Genomic DNA, 23,858 nt, shown 5'->3' on the forward strand with positions numbered 1-23,858 from the left:
TGGATTTACGGACAAGACTTTGTCATGAGAGTATGAAGGATCCTTTATAATACCTTATGAATAAAATATGTTTTGTCAACTGATATGAAATGGTGCATTTAGTAAGGATCATTATGATATGATTATATGCTATTATAAGGGGGTCTTGAAAATGCATTATAACAGCATCATGCAGGCCTTCGTAACACAGGTAACACACAGAAACAAAGCTCAACATAAGGCATGTCATAAACTCTTAAGATACGTTCTTGTTGATAATCTTTTATTTACAATTCATAGAGAAGACTTGAAGCTCATTGTACTGTTTCAGAAATGCTGCTCTGCTTCTGAAACAGCACGCTGAGTTGAACATACATAACCTGCAAGGTCCAGACATGTCATTTAATGTCCCCACAAGTCATTCAAGGTCCCTACAAGTCTTCCAGGTCAGATAGAGTTGTTGCGAAAGCTGGCCATTCCATGGGGCAGCAACTAACACCGCTCACTGTTTGCTGCTCAGAATATCTGTGATAATGGTTCAACACAAAAGTCTTACATCCATTCAAGCGGTGTCAACATTATCTCATCCAGTTTCCACTGTTTTCACATTTCAATGTAGAATTGTGCACCATTTGTGTTGGGAGAGAAAAATGACTTTCCTCAACTATGTAAGCAACAAACCCTGTAGTCCTTTATCTATCATTGTCAGCATTCTTCTCAAAGTCTGGCAAATTATTAGTGATTATGCCTCATCTGTTTGGGAAGGGACTGGTTAATGGGTTTGCTAAAAACTTTGTACAATTTGATTGCCACAACTGAAATTACCAATCGAATCCATCGGATCTCATAGACTGTGGATTACAGTTTTTTTCAATCACTTTGGTGCAATTTTCACAAGTATGTGGTACACAACTCCAAACACAAAAATCTAAACAGATAATGAAAATGGCTCATGTTTCAAAACTTCCAGCATAGATGGATGTCAAATTGATACATAGGTAAAAATGTAGACATTTACAGTGTTCAAAAGTTATCAAACTATATATGTTAACTAGGCAGTACATAATTGTGGTTCAGTCATTTTGAGCAGTTTGATTAAGTGATAGTTTATAGTATTGTTAACAAATAACAAGAAACTAATATCAAAAGTAAAGTGAATATTGCATTTTGAAAAGCATATATATATATTGAATATTTATCTAAATTGAAAAGGTGATTTGGTGCAGTGAACAAGTGACTTTGTGAATTTGTTTGTTGTACTCAGTCAATTAAAAATGTGCTTAAAGTTTTGAAACATGAGTGATTGTGATGATCTGTTTTGATTTTTGTGCTTGTTGCGAAAATTTACCACATACTAATGAAAATTGCGCCAAAGTGATTGAAAACAACAACAATTGAAAGTGGTAGTTCAAATGACTATATGGTGAGCCTATCATTATCTGATGTATTGGTGACCAAAAAAATGTGCTTGTGGTATTTGAGGAAAACTTTGATTTTGCATTAATGACTCAGGGGTGGATGATGTGTGAAACCCCGATGAATGCACAGTCAAAAGTTCTGAACATAAGATAGGGGGCATTACACATGTTATCAGTTTCGAGTTTTTTACTTAAGAGCTTTGAAAATATACCACTTACATCTGAAAAAAAAGGGTTCTTGCTTTCAAAGTGATACTAGTATTTTTATACAATGTCCATTTGATTCAATCTTACCAAACCAACAATAAGAAGTATGCCTTTTTCATATATATGGTAATATATACACACATGTTTTATGTGTGTGTGGTATGCCTGTGTGGGTATTTACGTTGTTTCATGGTATTCACTCTCATGTTGTTCTCCATGTCTTGGAGAGAGAGAGAGAGAGAGAGAGAACTAACAATTTGTGTGCGTACTTGTGTACGGGTGTGTAGGTCCATATGTATGTGTGAGTTTGCCTGTGTGCACATACAAACACACATAAATAACACATCATAACACCTGCACCTTGCATAACACCTCGATAAAGGATGACGAGAGTCCACAAAAGAGCAACAAGATTCCCACATCTCACTGAAACACTATGTTGTCATCTCTGGTTTCATAAAAATATAGCGTCTCCTCTTATATTCGTTTTCAGTCAGCAACAAAATGTCCACACCAACAATTCACCCCCCCCTCCCGAATCTACAGGGGGCACTCAATTCTCTCACACTGCTCATACCGCTCATACTGAGGACTCCCGTGCGGTTTTGGAGTGCAGGGCCTTGGTTTGGCTGAGGAAGGGGTAGGTGGTGCTGAGGCAGCCTGATGCCACGGTCAGCCCCAGGCTGACCCAGGCGCAGAAGATGGACCAGCCGTAGCCATGGTCCACGTCGCCGGGCAGTCCGTAGATGAAGGGTGGGTTCCGGGAGAGGTCATAGGAGACGCTGGCGGCGTAGGTGCACAAGGAGATGGTGCAGAAGATCCCTGGAGGGGACAAATTGTAACTTCCAAGATTTTTATTAAAGAGACAATGCAGGATTAAAATAACAAATGACAGGTTAGAGAGTTGAAGTAAGATCATGAGGCATTTCTAAGTTATATTCTTCAATGGCTATATATTTTATTAATTTAAAAGTAAAAAAATTGCATGTGCCAATCCGGATTGCCATTCACATGGAACGGAAATTAATGAGTATAACATAAATAAATAAAAAACACAAGTTGAAAGGAAATCTAAAACACAACTGAAATTAAAAATTATCCTCCCTATTGTAATGTTATAAATATGTTATAGGAATGTTTGCATACAACCATAGAAGTAGTCTCCTGTTTGTAGCGATGAGCTATTATGAATGCTTATGGCATGTTTTATTTTGCATATTAACACCTGTCTGTAAGGTATTAGGAATGCCTCTGTATCCATTAGGCATTTACAAATGCTAAAAAAATAGCCTTTACTGTATGTGTTTGATGAACACTTTGGAGGAAGATTTGGACGAGAGAGAGAGTGTAATAACGGAGCTGTGAGTCAGGAAGCAGGTGCAGGTGAAAAGTTTAATAAAACGACAAAACCAGAAACGAGACAATTCCATCGGGCTATACGCTGGTACACAAGAATAATACCAACTGGTGAGAAAACATAAGAGAGTGACAGATAAAGGGGAAGAAATGATGAAGGTAATGAAGCCCAGGTGTGAATCATAATGATTAACAGGTGTGCGTAATGATGAGTGCTAGGTGTGCGTAATGATGAATCCCAGGACCGGTGGTTAGTATTCTGGCGATGTCGTATGCCGGAGGGGAGGAGCAGGAGAAGATGTGACAGAGAGAGAGAGAGAGAGAGAAAGGGGGAGAAACTAGAGATATAGAGATAGGTTGCAGTAAAAGAGGCAGAGAGAGACAAAAGTTGGAAGCTGCCATCACAAAGAAACCAACAATGAAAGGGAAAGAGAACCACACACTCTCTATATCTCTCTCTGTCTGTCTCTCTCTCTCTCTCTAACAGACACACGCACGCACGCACGCACGCACACACACACACACACACACACACACACACACACACACACACACACACACACACACACACACACACACACACACACACACACACACACACACACACACAGGATAGGTAGGTCGTTGGCAATGAAAGCCCTAACACACACACAGGAGAGGTAGGGTGTTGGTAGTTGGCAGGCGTTGTACCTGCCATGAGGAAGAGCAGGCCGGAGACGTGCTGGGTGAGGCTCTCCTCCCAAAAGAAGCCCACTGTGGCCACTATGCTGCCACACAACAAAACGGCAGCCGCCATCCCCAGGAACCCCGCCGTGATTCGCCGCAGATCTGAGACACGCACACATATAAACATAGCACTCACGCACGCACACACGCACACACACACACACACACACACACACACACACACACACACACACACACACACACACACACACACACACACACACACACACACACACACACACACACACACACACACACACACACACACACACACACACACACACACACACACACACACACACACAAAGATACAGACACCAGCATACACAAAAGCGTACATATAAGCACACATACACACACACACAGACAAACACAAAGCGTACACACACACACACAAGAGCACAAACAAGAGTGAAAACATTAGCACACATGCACACACCAACATTTCCATGACAACCGCCCCCTGGTAAACCCGCTCGTGCTGCCCGTCAACAGTCTCCAAACAAACACGGGAAAAAACATGAGTTTTTGTTAGGTAATACCTTTCTTTTGGTCTCCCCTGTCCTACATTTGTTACAACCCTGTCATAAGAATGACATGACGCCTGTCATAACATAAAATGGCCAGCCACGACTGTTAAAAATAGGTGAATTTGAATGTTTTCCTTAATGCATCATGACAGCATTGTGCCTTGTTTTCAGTAAACGTTATGGCAAGCATTATGTCACTCAACACACCACAGTTTTATAGTGGCATATGTTGATGGTAATATTCAATTCCTGCAACTTATGATATACTGCAACAACATTATGACACATTCATAAATCATCATAAATCACATATCTGATACTTTCCCCAAAAATGTTTAGGCCTACTCTGCATCTCATACATTTGTCAGATCGAGTAGCAGTATCCTAACACAGGATCAAACTCGAGCAGGAAAAACAATGTCAGCGTCCCAAATAACACCATATGCACTTAATAGGGAACAACTGCGCACTCAAAAGTAGTGCACTTAATAGGGAATAGGGTGCCATTTGGGATGCCACTGTCTAAAGATGGCATGCAGACAAAGAAAACCAATCGTATTTTGACTTTGATGAATGTTCTTCCTCAGACTAGTTATGCAGTAATAATAGACTGTGTGGAGTTAATATGTTTTTCTTGTATGAGCTGACATTTACTTCCTCCCCGTGAACATTTTCCATAACCATGTAGTAATCCACTCGTCAGGGGTTGGACATTGGAGTAGGAATACTAGCTTCGAAAGGTTAACTTAACATATTCACCATGTGGGTACAGTAGAAGCCTTATTACAGATCATGGATGTCTGAAGAGATCACTAGGGTTGTCTGAAGGTTCTAAAGGTTCCACAGCATGAAGCCAAATTAATATGGAGCACTGGGATTTGGACTTCCACTGTTATTTCATTATCAAACCCGAGACACAACAGACAGAACCTATAGTCTACAGTACTGTATGAAGCATTGAAAAACATATTTAAAAAACACACATACAAAACATGTAAATATTTATACAAAAAAAACACACAATACAAGGGATGGGAAGAGCAAGAACAGTACAAATATTTCCCAAAAAATAATGGAAATAATATGGGTAGGGATACAATGCTATTGTTTGAGCAAAGATGGTGGTAGAATTTGCCCCGTAAGATGAAAGTTAGGATCGCTACGTTTTTGCACCAACAACTACCTGGAAAAGCTGATCTTAAAGGACCCTATAACACTACTCATGACAGACGTCAGTCTATCCCACCGCAGACACCAACAGAGAGCAGTTGTGGGGCACCTGGAATCAAACTTCTCACATCACACCAAGGCCATCTATCCATTGTTCAAAATACTTTTTGCTCAGACCCAGCCGGAAATGAGCTAGCATTTTCCACCTCTGGTTCGTTAGCGGAAATGGGGGAAATTAATGGGGAAGGAGTGGGATTTTAGGATAAACACTGAAAATAATATCTGAAGTTAACACAGGCTTAGGTGATCTTATATGTTTTGTTCTATGAGATAATATCAGTAAGACTGCATGACCTTTATGAATTATAAAGTATTTATGTGCTTCGTGTGCTTGTTTTGATTACATAAATGCTTAAAAATTAGCTGAGGAAGATTATCTCATAGAACGAAACGTATAAGATCTCATAAGCCTGTGGCCTTATACCACAGACCTTATTTAAAAAAAAACATTTATCCAACCCCCCCTCCAAAAAAACCATACATTTCCCCATAGGCTTTGGCCAACGATCCATGGTGCAGTTAGCCTCCTTTAGTTCCTACATAAAGACACGATTACTATTTCTCTCTATAAAAAACTGCTAGCCACGCAAGAGGTTTGTGGGACGTTCAGTCTGCAATACTTACGTAAGAGATGCCATTCATCTTGCTGAATGGTTCTCGTCAGGTTGAGCGGGATGTTTCGAAGCCGAATGGGCTGAGAGAAATGGTACTTGACAGTTGTGCATCGGTCCGCAATACCTGTGGAGAGAATGGGTTACTAAAAAGCTCTACGTTTTAACATTAGAACGCATTACTTTCGTTACGTAAAATCTTTGCCCAACTTGCATATCTTTACTTGAAGTTACCATTATTACATTTAAAAAGGGATTACACTGGATTTTTACCTACAGCCTACTCCACATATTTAAATTGAAAGAAAGTTTGAGAAAAATGTCTAAATTCATTCAAAATAAGATGTCTTGATTGCATATGTCTTCACACCTCAGAGTTAATACTCGGTGGAAGCACCTGTGGCAGCCATGACAGCTGTGAATAATATTCTACCAACTTTGCACAACTCTTAGGACAACATACAGTACCAGCCAAAAGTGTGGACACACCTACTCATTCAAGGGTTTTTCTTTATTTTATTTTTTTACTATTTTCTACATTGTAGAATAATAGTGAAGACATCAAAAATATGAAATAACACATATGGAATCATGTAGTAAACAAAAAATATATTTTATATTCTTCAAAGTAGCCACACTTTGCCTTGATGACAGCTTTGCACTCTAGGCATTCTCTCAACCAGCTTCATGAGGTAGTCACCTGGAATGCATTTCAATTCAACGAACAGTGAACCATCGTATTCATGCATAAAAAACGAATAAAATAATTGCACGTTTGAATTCTGTAAAGTTAGTGTGGGAGAGGTGGAAAAAATATTGTTATTTATCAATAATGACCAACCTCCCGACATTGACAACTTAGATGGAAAGCTACTGAGGATGGTAGCTGACTCTAAAGCCACTCCTATCTGTCATATAGTCTTTGCCCTCAGGCCTGGAGGGAAGCAAAAGTCATTCTGCTACCCAATAGTGGTAAAGTGGCCTTTACTGGTTCTAACAGCAGACCTATAAGTTTGCTGCTGGCTCTTAGCAAACTGTTGGAAAAATTGTGTTTGACCAAATATTTCTCTGTAAACAAATTAACAACATACTTTCAGCATGCTTACAGAGATGGGCACTCAAAATGTACTGCACTGACACAAATGACTGATGATTGGTTGAAAAAAAATTATAGTAAGAAGATAGTGGGAGCTGTACTGTTAGTTTCAGTGCAGCCTTTGATATTATTGACCATAACCTGTTGTTGAAAAAACACGTGTTATGGATTTTCAACCTCTGCCATATCGTGGATTCAGAGCTCTCTATCTAATAGAACTCAAAGGGTTTTCTTTAATGGAAGTTCCTCTAATGCCAAACATGTAAAGTGTGGTGTACTGCAGGGCAGCTATCTAGGCCCTCTACTCTTTTCTATTTTCACCAATGACCTGCCACTGGCATTAAACACAGCACATGTGTCCATGTATGCTCATGATTCAACCACAGATAATAAAGCCACTGAAACCCTTAACAAAAACTGTCATAGTCAAAACATAAAGATTCAATGGTTGTAAAGATGGAGAGAGGTCTGTCCGTAATAAAGAGATGTTCTGCTTTTTTGACACCACACTCCAAAAAGCAAGTTCTGCAGGCTCTAGTTTTGTCTAATCATAATTATTGTCCAGTTGAGTGCTGCAAGGAAAGACATAGTTAAACTGCAGCTGGCCCAGAACAGAGAGGCATGTGTTGCTCTTCATTGTCATCAAAGGGCTGATATAATACTATGCATACCAGTCTCTCTTGGCTAAGAGTTGAGAAGAGAATGACTGCATCACTTCATCTTTTTATAAGAAACATTAATGTGTTGAAAATCCCAAATTGTTTGCATTGTCAACTTACACACCGCTCTGACACACACACTTACCCAACCAAACATACCACCAGGGGTCTTTCACAGTCCCCAAATCCAGAACAAATTCAAGAAAGCGTACAGTATTATATAGAGCCATTATTGCATGGAACTCCGTTCCATCTATTGATACTCAAATAAACAGCAAACCTGATTTAAAAAAACAGATAAAACCACACCTCACAGCACAATCCCTCTCCTCTATTTGACCTAGATAGTGTGAGTGTATGCATTAATATGTAGGCTACGTGTGCCTTGTTTTAAATGTATGTAGTTCTGTCCTTGAGCTGTTCTTGTCTGTTAATGTTCTGTATTATGCCATGTTAAATGTTTTGTGTGGACTTCAGGAAGAGTAGCTGCTGCTTTTGCAACAGCTAATAGGGATCCTAATAAAATACCAAATTGGTGTGCCTTGTTAAAAGTTCATTTGTGGAATTTCTTTCCTTCTTAATGCTTTTATGCCAATCAGTTGTGTTGCGACAAGGTAGGGGTGGTATACAGAAGATAGCCCTATTTGGTCAAAAGCCATCAAGGTCTATGACGAAACTGGCTCTCATGAGGACCGCCACAGGACTGGAAGACCTCCTTCAATATTGTTGGAAAACCATTCCTCATGAAGCTGGTTGAGAGAATGCCAAGAGTGTGCAAAAGCTGTTATCAAGGAAAAGGGAGTTCTATCTACTTTCTACTTTGAAGAATATCCGTATAAAATATATTTTGATTTGTTTAACACTTTTTTAGTTTAACACTTTTTTTTTTACATGATTCCATATGTGTTATTTCATTGTTTTTATGTGTTCACTATTATTCTACAATGTAGAAAATAGTAAAAATAAAGAAAAACCCTTGAATGAATAGGCGTGTTCAAACCTTTGACTGGTACTGTATGTGGCATAATGCCATATTATAATGGTTTATAATCATGTACTGTATAAAAGTTGAATTTAACGTTGAATTTCATAACAGCTTTATGTCACTGATGGTTAACAAAAGCCTTTGTGTCATAAACCAGGCATTTTGATGTGTCAGGTCGCATTGTAAAGGGCCATTGCAATACACAAAACATTGTTTTACCCTCATTAACTGCCTCAAACTGTGACATTTGAGAGAGCTCTTGTATTTCCATGCAATGGCTCACTTGGTTTGAAAAGGGTAAACACTTTAACATTTACTTGGCTTTGAAGCAACCTATGACTTGTGTTGTCCAGTTTCCCTTACACGAATGGTAGGCCTAGGTCATCTGTAGAGTTTAATTGGTATAGTAATCAACTATATGCAGGACAAATTAATTTAACTTGGCCTGTGCTGTTGCTTACTTTGTTCTTTTTCCAAACTGGACAGATTTAGACAGGTTCTCATAGTGAGTGCTCAGTAAACACTTTATAAGGTACCCTTTCACGTTTGTTTATGATGCATTTACAAATGATTAAATAACTGTTATAAGCCATTTAGAAAAATGAACTTTATAAAGGCAACCTATAAAGTGTTACCAAGTTACCTTTGCTGCTGTCTCTGTATGTGAGCTACTGTAAAATGTTGTCTCTTTCTTGTACGAGAGTACAGTAGACGCCCCATGAGTCCTACGTTGCCGGTGAGAACGTCTATCCTTATTTCAAGCTGACCTCCCACAACTTGAATTGGTGGGACAAAATCTAGACAGTTTACCATCGAATGAAGCCCTGATGCTCTTTAAAACACTTTTTTTATTCAAAATCTTAACATTAACACACATTCAAAAGCTCTACCATAGGTCTTGTGGTCCACATCTACATAATGCATGGGAACCGCTACCATTTCATACTTGGTAGAAATTATGAAACATCATCATGTGCATATTTGAGTAGGCACTTTGAAGCTGACACATGTGTTTGATCTCTCACTGTGAACGTGAGGCATGTGAGGCTGCGAGCCGAGCATCTGCATCTCACGCTCAGAGAGTCGGGAGATTGTTTGTTTATTTACAGTAACCAACACGCCGTGCCTTTGCATAGATATGAGTAGCTCTGCTCGCAATCCCTGACTGTGTCCCAAATGGCACCCTATTCCCTATACACTCTTAGAAAAAAGTATTCTTCGACTGTCCCCATAGGAGCACCATTTTTGGTTCCAGTAGATAGTGATAGTGCTGACGTCATCCACGTATTCCTATGGAAAACTCCCGATTGGCACATGAAGCCGGAAGTATGTTAATTTTAAGCATGCCCTATTGATAAATGGGGCTGAATGGCACTAAGGATCATAGTGAAAGTGGCTGTCACGAGCAAAGGATCATGGTCGATGTAATCGTTTTCATCCTGCCTGAGAGAGTCAACTGGGAGCATCCTCATATCCCATGATTGGTCTGTGTCAGCACGTGGTCCTGTGTAGTTGTAACGGTTTTTGTCATCTGAGGAAGAGGAATCGGACCAAAGCCCAGCGCGGTAAGTGTTCATGCTTTTTAATGAAACTGAACACTATAGTAAAAATAACAAAGAGAATAACCGAAACAGAAACAGTCCTGTAAGGTGCAAAACACTAAACAGAAATTAACTACCCACAAAAACCATGTGGGAAAAGGCTACCTAAGTATGGTTCCCAATCAGAGACAATGGTAGACAGCTGTCCCTGATTGAGAACCATACCCGGCCAAAACAAAGAAATACAAAAAACATAGAAAAAAGAACATAGAATGCCCACCCAAATCACACCCTGACCAAACCAAAATAGAGACATAAAAAGCTCTATGGTCAGGGCGTGACAGTAGTAGTCAGACTGGATGACTATTTAATTAAATATCTCAATTTGTAACAAACTCTTAAATAATTCACTGTGGGGATCGAACTTGACCATAATAAACTAGGTTGAGCCCAAAACGGCTGTCCCCCCCAAACATTTTTGGCCGTTCTGACGATCGTAATTTACATTGGTTTTCTAGGGCTTTTGGCACCACTATGTTGCTTCGCAGTAGCCAACCAGCAGAGCTCGTGACTTCATGCTCCAGACAGGACACTGGGAGCCTGGGTAGAACCCTTTTTGGTTCCAGGTAGAACCCTTTTGGGTTCCAGGTAGAACCCTTTTGGGTTTTATGTAGAACCCTCTGTGGAAATGGTTTTTAAGGGAACCCAAAAAGGTTCGACCTGGAACCAAAAACGGTTCTTCAAAGGTTTCTCCTATGGGGACAGCCGAAGAACCCTTTTAGGTTCTAGATCGCACTTTTTTTCTAAGAGTGTATAGTGCACTACTTTTGACTGTTGCTCTATGAGCCCTGGTCAAAATACGTGCACTACAGGACATAAGGTGCCATTTGAGATGCAGCCACTGAGTAAATAAGATGCTCATTGAGGCATTATGCTGCCATTTAGGTCCAAGAAGGTCTAAGAGGCAACTCCTTTGGTATGAGGTTGAGTAGCCTTAGTCTACACACTTAGAAAAATAGGTGGTAAGTAGGACCATACAGGGTTATTTGGTTTGTCCCCATGGGGAACCCTTTTTGATGCTGAATAGAACCCTTTGCAGAGAGTTCTATTTAGAACCCTCAATGTAGGGTTCTTCATAGAACCCCCTGTATATGGTTCTACCGAGAACTCTTTGTGAAAGGTTCTGCCTAGAGCCCTCTGTGAAGGGTTCTACCAAGAACCATTTTATCATCTAAAGGTTCTTCCTAGAACCATCTATAAATGATTCTACTGAGAACCCTTTTATCTTCTGAGGGTTCTTCCTAGAACCCTATATGAACGGTTCCACTAGGCTTATTAGCTTTTAAAATCAAATTATTTACGGCAATATTGTGTGTAATATGTGTAATTCCTATTGGAATTCAGACAGAGATAGACAGAGATAGGATATCCAAAAAGTGGAAATGTTAATCATCTGCAACTTGCTTTCAGAATGACTGCCAGGGTAGGAAAGATTGAATACTGAGACAACTTCAATCATCTAAATTGAAACAATAATCTCAGTAAAAGGTGAAATAAATCCAAATCCTAAGAGAATGGATTAGTTTAGAAAATGGTATGTTATTTATCTCTGTGTAACATAATATTTATCAAGCGATCAATGTACATGCAAAAACACAGATATTACAGTAAAACAAGCAATTCTGAAAATCTTCCTGCAATAGAGCATGCTGTGAAATATTATATACAGTATACAGTGCATTTGGAGAGTATTCAGACCCCTTCCCTTTTTCCACATTTTGATATGTTACAGCCGTATTCTAAAATGGATTGCATTAATTGTTTTCCTCATCAATCTACACACAATACCCCATAACGACAAAGCAAAAACAGGATTATTTGCAAAATTGTTAAAAATAAAAAATTAAGTATTCTGACTGTTTGCTATGAGACTCAAAATTTAACTCAGGTGCATCCTGTTTCTATTGATAATCCTTGAGATGTTTCTACAACTTGATTAGAGTCCACCTGTGGTAAATTCAATTCATTGGACATGATTTGGAAAAGCACACACCTGTCTATATAAGGTCCCACAGTTGACAGTGCGTGTCAGAACAAAAACAAGCCATGAGGTCAAAGGAATTGTTCGTAGATGTCCAAGAATGGATTGTGTCGAGGCATAGATCTGGGAAAGGGTACCTAAAACTTCTGCAGCATTGAACGTCCCCAAGAACCTACTGGCCTCCATCATTCCTAAATGTACATTTGGAACCACCAAGACTCTTCCTAGAGCTGGCTGCCCGGCCAAACTGAGCAATCGGGGAGAAGGGCCTTGGTCAGGGAGGTGACCAAGAACCCGATGGTCACTCTGACACAGCTCCAGAGTTCCTCTGTGGAGATGGGAGAACCTTCCAGAAGGACAACAATCTCTGCAGCACTCCACCAATCAGACCTTTATGGTAGAGTGGCCAGACAGAAGCCACTATTCCGTAAAAGGCACATGATAGCCTGCCTGGAGCTTGCCAAAAAGGCACCTAAAGGACTCTCAGACCATGAGAAACAAGATTCTCTGGTCTGATGAAACAAAGATTGAACTCTTTGGCCTGAATGCCAAGCGTCACATCTGGAGAAAACCTGGCACCCTCCCTACAGTGAAGCATGATGGTGGCAGCATCACGCTGTGGGGATGTTTTTCAGTGGCAGGGACTGGGAGACTAGTCAGGATCGAGGGAAAGATTAACGAAGCAAAGTACAGAGAGATCCTTGATGAAAACCTGCTCCAGAGCGCTCAGGACCTCAGACTGGGGTAAATGTTCACCTTCCAACAGGACAACGACCCTAAGCACACATTCAAGACAACGCATGAGTGGCTTAGGAACAAGCCTCTGAATGTCCTTGAGTGGCCCAGCCAGAGCCTGGACTTGAACCCGATAAAACATCTCTGGTTGACCGATTATGATTTTTCAACGCGGATACTGATACCGATTAATCGGCCGATTTTTATATATATATTTGTAATAATGAACATTACAACAATACTGAATGAACAATGAACACTTTTATTTTAACTTAATATAATACATCAATAAAACAATTTAGTCTCAAATAAATAATGAAACATATTCAATTTGGTTTAAATAATGCAAAAACAAAGTGTTGGAAGAAAGTAAAAGTGCAATATTTGCCATGTAAAAAAGCTAACGTTTAAGTTCCTTGCTCAGATCATGAGAACATATGAAAGCTGGTGATTCCTTTTAACATGAGTCTTCAATATTCCCAGGTAAGAAGTTTTAGGTTGTAGTGATTATAGGACCATTTCTCTCTATACCATTTGTATTTCATATACCTATGACTATTGGATGTTCTAATATGTACTTTAGTATTGCCAGCCTAATCTCGGGAGTTGATAGGCTTCGAAGCCATAAACAGCGCAATGCTTGAAGCATTGCGAAAAGCTGCTGGCAAACTCAGGAAAGTGCTGTTTGAATGAATGCTTATGAGCCTGCTGCTGCCTGCCGCCACTCAGTCACACTGCTCTATCAAACCATAGACTTAATTATGATATAATAACACACACAAATACGAGCCTTAGGTCATTAATATGGTCAAATCCGGAAACTATCATTTTGAAAACAAAATGTTTATTCTTTCAGTGAAATACGGAACCGTTCCATATTTTATCTAACGGGTGGCATCCATAAGCCATGATATTGCTGTTACATTGCACAACCTTCAATGTTATGTCATAATTATGTAAAATTCTGGCAAATTACAATACAAGAGAAGTGACACAATTTACCTAGGTAATATTGCCTGCTAACATTAATTTATTTTAACTAAATATGCAGGTTTAAAAATATATACTTCTGTGTATTTATTTTAAGAAAGGCATTGATGTTTATGGTTAGGTACATTTGTGCAACGATTGTGCTTTTTTCGCAATGCGCTTTTGTTAAATCATCTCCCGTTTGGCTAAGTTGGCTGTCTTTGTTAGGAAGAAATGGTCTTCACACAGTTCGCAACGTGCCAGGCGGCCAAAACTGCTGCATATACCCTGACTCTGTTGCACAGAACGCAAGAAAAGTGAGACAATTTCCCTAGTTAAAAGAAATTCATGTTAGCAGGCAATATTAACTAAATATGCAGGTTTAAAAATATATAATTGTGTATTGATTTTAAGAAAGGCATTGATGTTTATGGTTAGGTACACATTGAGTGCAATGACAGTGCTTTTTTTGCAAATGCGCTTGTTAAATCACCCGTTTGGCGAAGTAGGCTGTGATTCAATGATAAATTAACAGGCACCACATTGATTATATGCAACGCAGGACAATCTAGATAAACTAGCAATATTATCAACCCTGTGTAGTTAATAACTAGTGACTATGTTAAGATTGATTGTTTTTTACAAGATAAGTTTAATGCTAGCTAGCACCTTACCTTGGCTCCTTGCAGAACTCGCATAACAGGTAGTCAGCCTGCCACGCAGTCTCCTTGTGGAGTGCAATGTAATTGGCCATAATCGGTGTCCAAAAATGCTGATTACCGATTGTAATGAAAACCTGAAATCGGCCCTAATTAATCAGACTGAAAATAGCTGTGCAGCGATGCTCCCCATCCAACCAGACAGAGATTGAGAGGATCTTCAGAGAAGAATGGGAGAAACTCCCCAAATACAGGTGTGCCAAGCTTGTAGTGTCATATCCAAGAGACTCAAGGCTGTAATAGCTGCCAAAGGGTGCTTCAACAAAATACTGAGTAAAGGGTGTGAATACTTATGTAAATGTGATATTTTTTTAATACATTTGCAAAAATTTCTAAAACTCTGCTTTGCTTTGTCATTATGGGGTATTGTGTGTAGATTGATGAGGGAAAAAAACTATTTCATCAATTTTAGAATAAGGCTGTAACGTAAAATATGGAAAAAGTCAAGGGCTCTGAATACTTTCCTAATGCACTGTATATGTGGTTCTACGTCGAACCCTTCTTGCCTTCCAAAGAATCATCAAAGAACCCTTTCTTCCAAAAACTGATGTTTTTTTTTAGTTCTAGGTAGAACCCTTCGCCTTACAAAGAACCCTTCTTCTGATCAAAACGCTTCTTGGTATAACCCTATCCTTCCGCAAAGAACACTTTTGGAACCCTTTTTTCTAAGAGTGTATGGGCACAATCCTTCACAGGTATCAAATTAAATCAACATTGACAGAAATCAAAGGGTAGGTGTTGAAGCTTGAGATCCTTCACATGACACCTTATCTGTTTTAAATGCAAGGTGGCAAGTGGGTTTTGGTGACATTTAGCCCCTGGCTTAATCAGGGCGACATTAATCTTGATGGACTGGACACCGTGGGGAAATGTTCTCCATTCATCCCAATCGACCTTTTGAGTTTCAACCTTAAAAAGACTTTGTAGGGACTTGAACTTCAGCACATTGGGCATGAATTCACCGTATCAGTTTTAGAAATGGTTTATTCTGTCGTTTCCCTGAAGCAGAAGTCTTTATGGTTGTAGGTAGAACACTTTCAATCAAATGAACCTTTCAGATCCCTTTTTTCCATAGAGATTATTCTTAAGAACCCTGTAGGGTTCCATGTTGAACACATCCCTGTAGAATAAAAAATGGCTTCAAAGGGGTTTCTTTGTGGGTAAAAAAAAGGTGCTATCTGTCCCTTCCTGGTAGGACCCTTTTGCTTCCAAATAAAACCATTTTGAGTTCCATGTAGAACCCTTTCCACAGAGGGTTTTACATGGAACCCAAAATGGTTCTACCTGGAACCAAAAAAGGGTGTAACTGGAATCAAAAAGGGTTCTCCTATGGGTGCAGCCAAAGAACGATTTTGGGTTCTGTCGCCAATCAACATTTTTGACTTTTGTAGCCCTATCGATGGCTCTATTGACGATTTGACTGGGATAACAACATAAACAAACATTTCCCAGGCCAGTCTACAACGATTACCACTGTGGGAAAATGAGAGGGAAATAAATGTAAAAATGTTCCCCATAAATTAGCCTATTAATAACCTAAATCATTAGGCTATAATTTCTCAGCGCCCTCATCATGATGCGACAATTATAGAAATAAAAATAGCCTACTAAAGCAAGCCTTGGCAATGAGTTTGAAATGGCAATTCATGTTCCTGGAAATTAGTTTGGGCGTGTATAATCATGAGCCCTTGTGCATATGAGCCCTCATAAACCTTGTTTTGACGCAATGCACGTATGCAGAATCATCACCACAGATGAGGCTACCTCGATTAAAGGAATGCAAAACATTCCTTGCCTAATAGTCACGGATCATTGACAGCAAATTTCACAACTGTTTTTCTTTTCTCACACTTTTTAGTGTGCACATTAAAACGTACCCTTTGATATGAGTTTGTCGATATCTCGGTCCATGCCTTGAAAGTAGCATTTTCTCCACAGTCCAGAATATGTGGAGAACAACGGACGCCCACATTCCGTCTCAAGAATCCCCATCCCCAGTATCGCCCTCCAGTTCTCAAGCAATTCCTCCTCTCTACTCCCGACGTGAATCGGCTTCATAAGCGCCACGTTCCGTTTGGAGTTACCGCTGTCCACAAGAGGCAAGTGGTATATTGGCATCTCCCTGTTTTTCTGGTCGTTAGAATCCGACCCATACTCGTCGCAGTTCTCCTTATGCCTTCTGGTGTCTGTCTCGTACCAATGGTCGGTGAAGATAGCGGTGACCAGCAAGAGTAAAGAGACAACGCTCATAGACAAGCTCAGAGCCGTTGCAAGAGCTTGTTTCTCCATGGTTTGAACATCAGCGCTCGGCGCTATGCGCACAGTTTAGACGTGTTGACAGTCGGACGCCCTTCTTCCAGCACCTGCTATTCCAGTTACTAAGCATTTTTACGCATCCTCTGACCTGCGAGCACCGTCCACAGTCGAGAGCGCATTGGCATTGGCTGCTTCCCACTCACGGGTTGCTGAAACGGAAGATACAGCAACACAGGTGGATCGGTACGGTGTCCGCAAGCGTGCTGTGTGTGGGCTAAACTCCGCACTTGCCTCTCTGTGTTCGAGATTACTAGTGTTTACCTGCATAAACCACACCACCCCTCTCGCTCTTTCCCTCTCCTCAGCACCTGGACTTGAAGTCGTGTCCTCTAAAACTAAAGGCTCCTCCTATTCACATGGAGAGGGAATGACCATCTCCCGGAGGCGACACACAGCTTGTGTGAGGGAATGTCAAGGTTGTCCTACTCTTTCAAAGTCAGCCATAAAGATGGGTGTGTCTTTAAGATAAAATAATGGTTTCGTATGACTCCAAGGCTCCAAATGTAACTTCACCCTTGCGTACTTATTTTGATGAAACATCAACACTCCCAATACAAGAAGTAACAAGTTACAGTTTGACAATTTTAATGTGTAAAACTTAAATTACTCCCTCTCTCTCAGATGCACACACATACATGACACACTCGAAACAGGCCAAAACATTTGTCTATGTACCTACCCCTGATTGAAATGAATACTAAATAGAAACCTTGAATCTCCTTTCCAGTGCAGACCAGCTACACAATGTTGGAAGATGCACCTGTTTATGAACTCAATGGTCACACAAACTTTCAAGGAATGATATAAGCCAATACTGCAGTACTCTCTCTATATATATATCTTACACACACACACCCATATATGCACTACCAAACAATTGACTCCCATTCAAAATTATATTTTCACTAACCCCTAAACCTAACCCTTAACCTAACCTTAATCCTAACCATAACCTTAACCCAAACCCCTAATCCTAAACCAGATCCTAACTCCTAACCCTTAGTCTACCCCCTAACCCTAATTGTAACCCTAAACCTAACCCCTAAGCCTAAAATAGCCTTTTTCCATTTGGGGAAGACTGTCGAAAAGTCCTTATTTTACTATACTTGTGAGGATTTCTGGTCCCCACAAGGATAGTGAAACCAAAAAAACACACACACAAACAATGGCCATATCAAAGTGAACTAATGAACGGAGTTCATGAACTGTATATAAAGCTTTCAGGGGACATATCCAAAATGTCAGGATTTTCAACAATCCCCTATCTGTCCCCAAACAAATGATCAATATACATTTCAGCATCATGCTATTGCAATTCTATTCGGAGTCAGTATCAAAGTATGAATTGAGCTCATAGTGATGAAATAATTGCCATCAAACGAGCATTGGTGAAATGGATTTGTGGGTGTTTACTTGGCTTGTTTGATCTGCGCCTTTGCCTGCTCTAATAATGGCCCATTAAAATGGGGCCTGGATGTGTGCCTGGCATGACAAAAATTAGATAAATAAACATGTAAATGGAGATGACAAGGATTGCAATCTGTACTGGTGGAGTGGACATGGGAAAACATTGAGCAATTACATTGGTACATTTGCTAGGTTAACCAAACTGGTGCAAATTACATTTTATTTGTCACATGCATTGAATACAACCTTAGTGAAATGCTTATTTACAAGACCTTAACCAACAATGCAGTATTCTATCACGTTCTGACCATCGTTTGTGTGTGTTTTCCTTGTTTTAGTGTTGGTCAGGATGTGAGCTGGGTGGGCATTCTATGTTGTGTGTCTGGTTTGTCCATTTCTATGTTAGGCCTGATATGGTTCTCAATCAGAGGCAGGTGTTAGTCATGTCTCTGATTGGGAACCATATTTAGGTAGCCTGGGTTTCACTGTGTGTTTGTGGGTGATTGTTCCTGTCTCTGTGTTTTGCACCAGATAGGGCTGTTTTTGGTTTTCCACGTTTGTTGTTTTGTAGTGTTCATGTTTATCTGTTTTAATTAAACATGAATCAATATAACCACACCGCATTTTGGTCCTCCTCTACTTCACCACAGGAAAACCCTTACAGAATCACCCACCAACCAAGGACCAAGCGACATGGTAAACGGAGGCAGCAGGAGAAGTGACAAGTGCAGGAGCAGCAACAGAAGCAGCAGCAGGAGAAGCAGCAGGAGCAACAGCAGCAGCAGCAGTGGGAGAGGCTGCACTATTTGGAAGAATGGACTTGGGAGGAGATCCTTGACGGGAAAGGACCCTGGGCAGAGCCAGGGGAATATTGCTGCCCCAAAGCCGAGCTGGAGGCAGCGAAAGCAGAGGCGGCATTATGAGGAGCTAGCACGGCAGAGCGGCTGGAAGCCCGAGAGGTACCCCCAAAAATTTCTTGGCGGGGGCACAAAGGAGAGTGTGGCAGAGACAGGAGCCAGACCTGAGCCAATTCCCCCTGTTAACCGTAAGGAGCCATGGATGTATTCGGAGCTATCGGCGAAGCTGAGGGCTGAGTCTGAGAGGGTCGAGGAGTTATTGGACAGAATGGAGGAGAGTGAACGGATGGGAGATGAGGAGACACTCGAGGAGGTGTTAATAGAATTGGGGGAGTGTGAAGAGAGAGAGGAGTTGCTTTGGCATAGTATGCAAGGCATTCGCCCTCAGGTGTGTGTCCCCAGCCCGGTACCACCAGTGCTGGCACCCCGCACCAGGCTGTCTCTCCGTTCCATCAACACAGGTGCTCCCGCCTGTCCGGCGCTACCAGAGTTTCCGCCCCTCAGTCCAGCGCCGCCTGAGCTACCCGTCTGCCCAGCGCCGCCTGAGCTACCCGTCTGCCCAGCGCCGCCTGAGCTACCCGTCTGCCCAGCGCCGCCTGAGCTACCCGTCTGCCCAGCGCCGCCTGAGCTACCCGTCTGCCCAGAGCCGCCCGTCTGCCCAGCGCGGCCTGAGCCACCCGTCTGCCCAGCGCCGCCAGCGCCGCCAGTCTGCCCAGCGCCGCCAGTCTGCCCAGCGCCGCCAGTCTGCCCAGCGCCGCCAGTCTGCCCAGCGCCGTCAGTCTGCATGGAGCTGCCAGAGCTGCCAGTCTGCATGGAGCTGCCAGAGCTGCCAGTCTGCATGGAGCTGCCAGTCTGCATGGAGCTGCCAGTCTGCAAGGAGCTGCCAGTCTGCAAGGAGCTGCCAGAAATGTTGATTAGCGTGGAGCAGCCAGAGCTGTCAGTCTGCCAGGATCCGCCAGTCAGCCAGACTCTTCCAGATCTGCCAGGATCCGCCATTCAGCCAGGATCCGCCAGAACTGCCAGTCAGCCAGGATCCGCCAGAACTGCCATTCAGCCAGGATCCGCCATTCAGCCAGGATCCGCCATTCAGCCAGTATCCGCCAGAACCGCCAGTCAGCCAGGATCCGCCAGTCAGCCAGGATCTTCCAGATCCGCCAGTCAGCCAGACTCTTCCAGATCTGCCAGTCAGCCAGACTCTTCCAGATCTGCCAGTCAGCCAGACTCTTCCAGATCTGCCAGTCAGCCAGACTCTTCCAGATCTGCCAGTCAGCCAGACTCTTCCAAATCTGCCAGTCAACCAGGCTCTTCCAGATCTGCCAGTCAACCAGGCTCTTCCAGATCTGCCATTCAGCCAGGATCCGCCATTCAGACAGGATCTGCCAGAACTGCCAGGATCTTCCAGATCCGCCAGTCAGCCAGGATCTGCCATTCAGCCAGGATCCGCCAGAACTGCCATTCAGCCAGGATCCGCCATTCAGACAGGATTCGCCAGAACTGCCATTCAGCCAGGATCCGCCATTCAGCCAGGATCCGCCATTCAGCCAGGATCCGCCATTCAGCCAGGATCCGCCATTCAGCCAGGATCCGCCAGGCTCCGCCATTCAGCCAGGATCTGCCAGAACTGCCAGTCAGCCATGATCCGCCAGAACTACCATTCAGCCAGGATCCGCCATTCAGCCAGGATCTGCCAGAACTGCCAGTCTGCCAGGATCCACCATTCAGCTAGGATCCGCCAGATTCGCCAGTCTGCCAGGATCCACCATTCAGCTAGGATCCGCCAGATCCGCCAGTCAGCCAGGATCCGCCATTCTGCCAGAACTGCCAGTCTGCCAGGATCCACCATTCAGCTAGGATCCGCCAGATCCGCCAGTCAGCCAGGATCCGCCATTCAGCCAGGATCCGCCAGAACTACCTTTCAGCCAGGATCCGCCATTCAGCCAGGATCTGCCAGAACTGCCAGTCTGCCAGGATCCACCATTCAGCTAGGATCCGCCAGATCCGCCAGTCAGCCAGGATCCGCCAGTCAGCCAGGATCCGCCAGCCAGCCAGGATCTGCCGGAACCGCCAGCCAGCCAGGATCTGCCGGAACCGCCAGCCAGCCAGGATCTGCCGGAACCGACCAGCCAGCCAGGATCTGCCGGAACCGCCAGCCAGCCAGGATCTGCCGGAACCGCCAGCCAGCCAGGATCTGCCGGAACCGCCAGCCAGCCAGGATCTGCCGGAACTGCCAGCCAGCCAGAATCTGCTCGATTCATCAACCTGCCTGAGCTTCCTGTCAGTCCTGAGCTTCCTGTCAGTCCTGAGCTTCCTCTCAGTCCTGAGCTGCCCCTCAGTCCGGAGCTGCTCCTCAGTCCAGTGTGGCCCGTTGTTAGGGTTCCTAGGCCGAGGTTAGCGGCGAGGGTCGCCACTCAAGGGACGCTAAGGAGGGGGACTAAGACAATTATGAAGTGGGGTCCACGTCCAGCGCCAGAGCCGCCACCGCGGACAGATGCCCACCCAGACCCTCCCCTATAGGTTTAGGTTGTGCGTTCGGAGTCCGCACCTTGAGGGGGGGGTACTGTCACATTCTGACCATCGTTCATGTGTGTTTTCCTTGTTTTAGTGTTGGTCAGGACGTGAGCTGGGTGGGCATTCTATGTTGTGTCTGGTTTGTCCATTTCTATGTTAGGCCTGATATGGTTCTCAATCAGAGGCAGGTGTTAGTCATTGTCTCTGATTGGGAACCATATTTAGGTAGCCTGGGTTTCACTGTGTGTTTGTGGGTGATTGATCCTGTCTCTGTGTTTTGCACCAGATAGGGCTGTTTTTGGTTTTCCACGTTTGTTGTTTTGTAGTGTTCATGTTTATCTGTTTTAATTAAACCTGAATCAATATAACCACACCGCGTTTTGGTCCTCCTCTACTTCACCACAGGAAAACCCTTACATATTCAGAAAAATAATTGTGTCACGCCCTGAGCTTTAAATTCTCCATTTGGTAGGTCGGGGTGTGACTAGGGTGAGAAATCTGTTTATTTCTTTGTTGGCCGAGTATGGTTTCCAATCAGAGGCAGCTGTCTATCGTTATCTCTGATTGGGGATCATACTTAGGCAGCCCTTTTTCCCACCTTCTGTTGTGGGATCTTGTCTTTGTATGTTGCATTTATTGTTTTTGGTGGAACATTTAAAATTAAAGAAAATGTACGCCTACCACGCTGCACCTTGGTCTCATTCCGACGACAGCCGTAACAAATTGTTTAAAAAGTATTTACTAAATAAACAGAAGTTAAAAAAAGTATGTAAAAGAAGAAAATAGAAAAATATCAAATAATTAAATAGCAACAATAAAATAACAGTAACGACTACTTACAGGGGGTACCGGTACAGAGTCAATGTGCGGGGGCACAGGTTAGTTGAGGTAATTGAGGTAATATATACATGTAGGTAGAAGTAAAGTGACTATGCATAGATAATAAAAAGAGAGTAGCAGCAGCGTAGAAATGGGGGAGTCAATGCAAATAGTCCGGGTATCCATTTGATGAGCTGTTCAGGAGTGTTATGGCTTGTGGTGGAAGCTGTTAAGAAGCCTTTTGGACATAGACTTGGCACTCCGGTAATTTTTAGGCCCTTTGACTGACACCGCATCGTATAGAGGTCCTGGATGGCAGGAAGCTTGGCCCCAGTGATGTACTGGGCCGTACCAACTACCCTCTGTAGTGCCTTGCGGTCGGAGGCCGACAGTTGCCATAACTGACGGTGATGCAACCAGTCAGGATGCTCTCGATAGTACAGCTGCAGAACTTTTTGAGGATTTGAAGACCCCATGCCAAATATTTTTAGACTCCTGAGGGGGAATAGGCGTTGTCGTGCCCTCTTCACGACTGTCTTGGTGTGTTTTAACCATGATAGTTTGATAGTGATGTGAACACCAAGGAACTTGAAGCTCTCAACCTGCTCCACCACAGACCCGTCGATGAGAATGGAGGCGTGCTCGGCCCTCCTTTTCCTGTAGTCCACGATCATCTCCTTTGTCTTAAACACGTTGAGGGAGAGGTTGTTGTCCTGGCACCACACTGCCAGTTCTCTGACCTCCTCCCTATAGGGCTGTCTCATCGTTGTCAGTGATCAGGCCTACCACTGTTGTGCCGTTGGCAAACTTAATGATGGTGTTGGAATCGTGCTTGGCCATGCAGTCATGGGTGAACAGGGAGTAGGAGGGGACTGAGCATGCACCAATGAAGGGCCCCCGTATTGAGGATTAGCGTGTCAGATGTATTGTTACCTACCCTTACCACCTGGGGGCGGCCTGTCAGGAAGTCCAGGATCCAGTTGCAGAGTGTTTAGTGTTTAGTCCCGGAGTCCTTAGCTTAGTGATGAGCTTTGAGGGCACTATGGTGTTGAACGCTGAGCTGTAGTCAATGAATATTATTCTCTCATAGGTGTTCCTTTTGTCCAGGTGTGAATGGGCAGTGTGGAGCGCAATAAAGATTGTGTCATC

General features: G+C 42.8%; 1 protein-coding gene across 1 annotated transcript; it reads right to left on the reverse strand.

Annotated features, from left to right (window-relative positions):
• Positions 1–255: 255 nt before the first annotated feature.
• On the reverse strand, positions 256–17,436 carry LOC135520853 (transmembrane protein 178A-like). The gene is made up of 4 exons (XM_064946670.1): positions 16,680–17,436; positions 6,071–6,184; positions 3,651–3,788; positions 256–2,426 (listed from the first exon to the last, which is right to left on the reverse strand). Exons 1-4 carry the CDS (start codon positions 17,089–17,091, stop codon positions 2,185–2,187), a joined length of 906 nt encoding a protein of 301 aa, XP_064802742.1. The 5' UTR covers positions 17,092–17,436; the 3' UTR covers positions 256–2,184.
• Between the last annotated feature and the right edge of the window lie 6,422 nt (positions 17,437–23,858).

The sequence above is a fragment of the Oncorhynchus masou genome, chromosome 4 (assembly GCF_036934945.1).
Source record: "Oncorhynchus masou masou isolate Uvic2021 chromosome 4, UVic_Omas_1.1, whole genome shotgun sequence".
Classification (NCBI taxonomy): domain Eukaryota; kingdom Metazoa; phylum Chordata; class Actinopteri; order Salmoniformes; family Salmonidae; genus Oncorhynchus; species Oncorhynchus masou.

Bases quoted from the DNA above. Each gene is read 5' to 3' on its own strand.
- LOC135520853 (XM_064946670.1), bottom strand. From the start codon at position 17,091: ATGGAGAAACAAGCTCTTGCAACGGCTCTGAGCTTGTCTATGAGCGTT. The intron at 3,789-6,070 runs GTAAGTATTGCA...TGCGTGTCTCAG, and splicing joins AGATGAATGGCATCTCTTAC to ATCTGCGGCGAATCACGGCG. The intron at 2,427-3,650 runs GTACAACGCCTG...TGTCCCCTCCAG, and splicing joins CCTGCTCTTCCTCATGGCAG to GGATCTTCTGCACCATCTCC.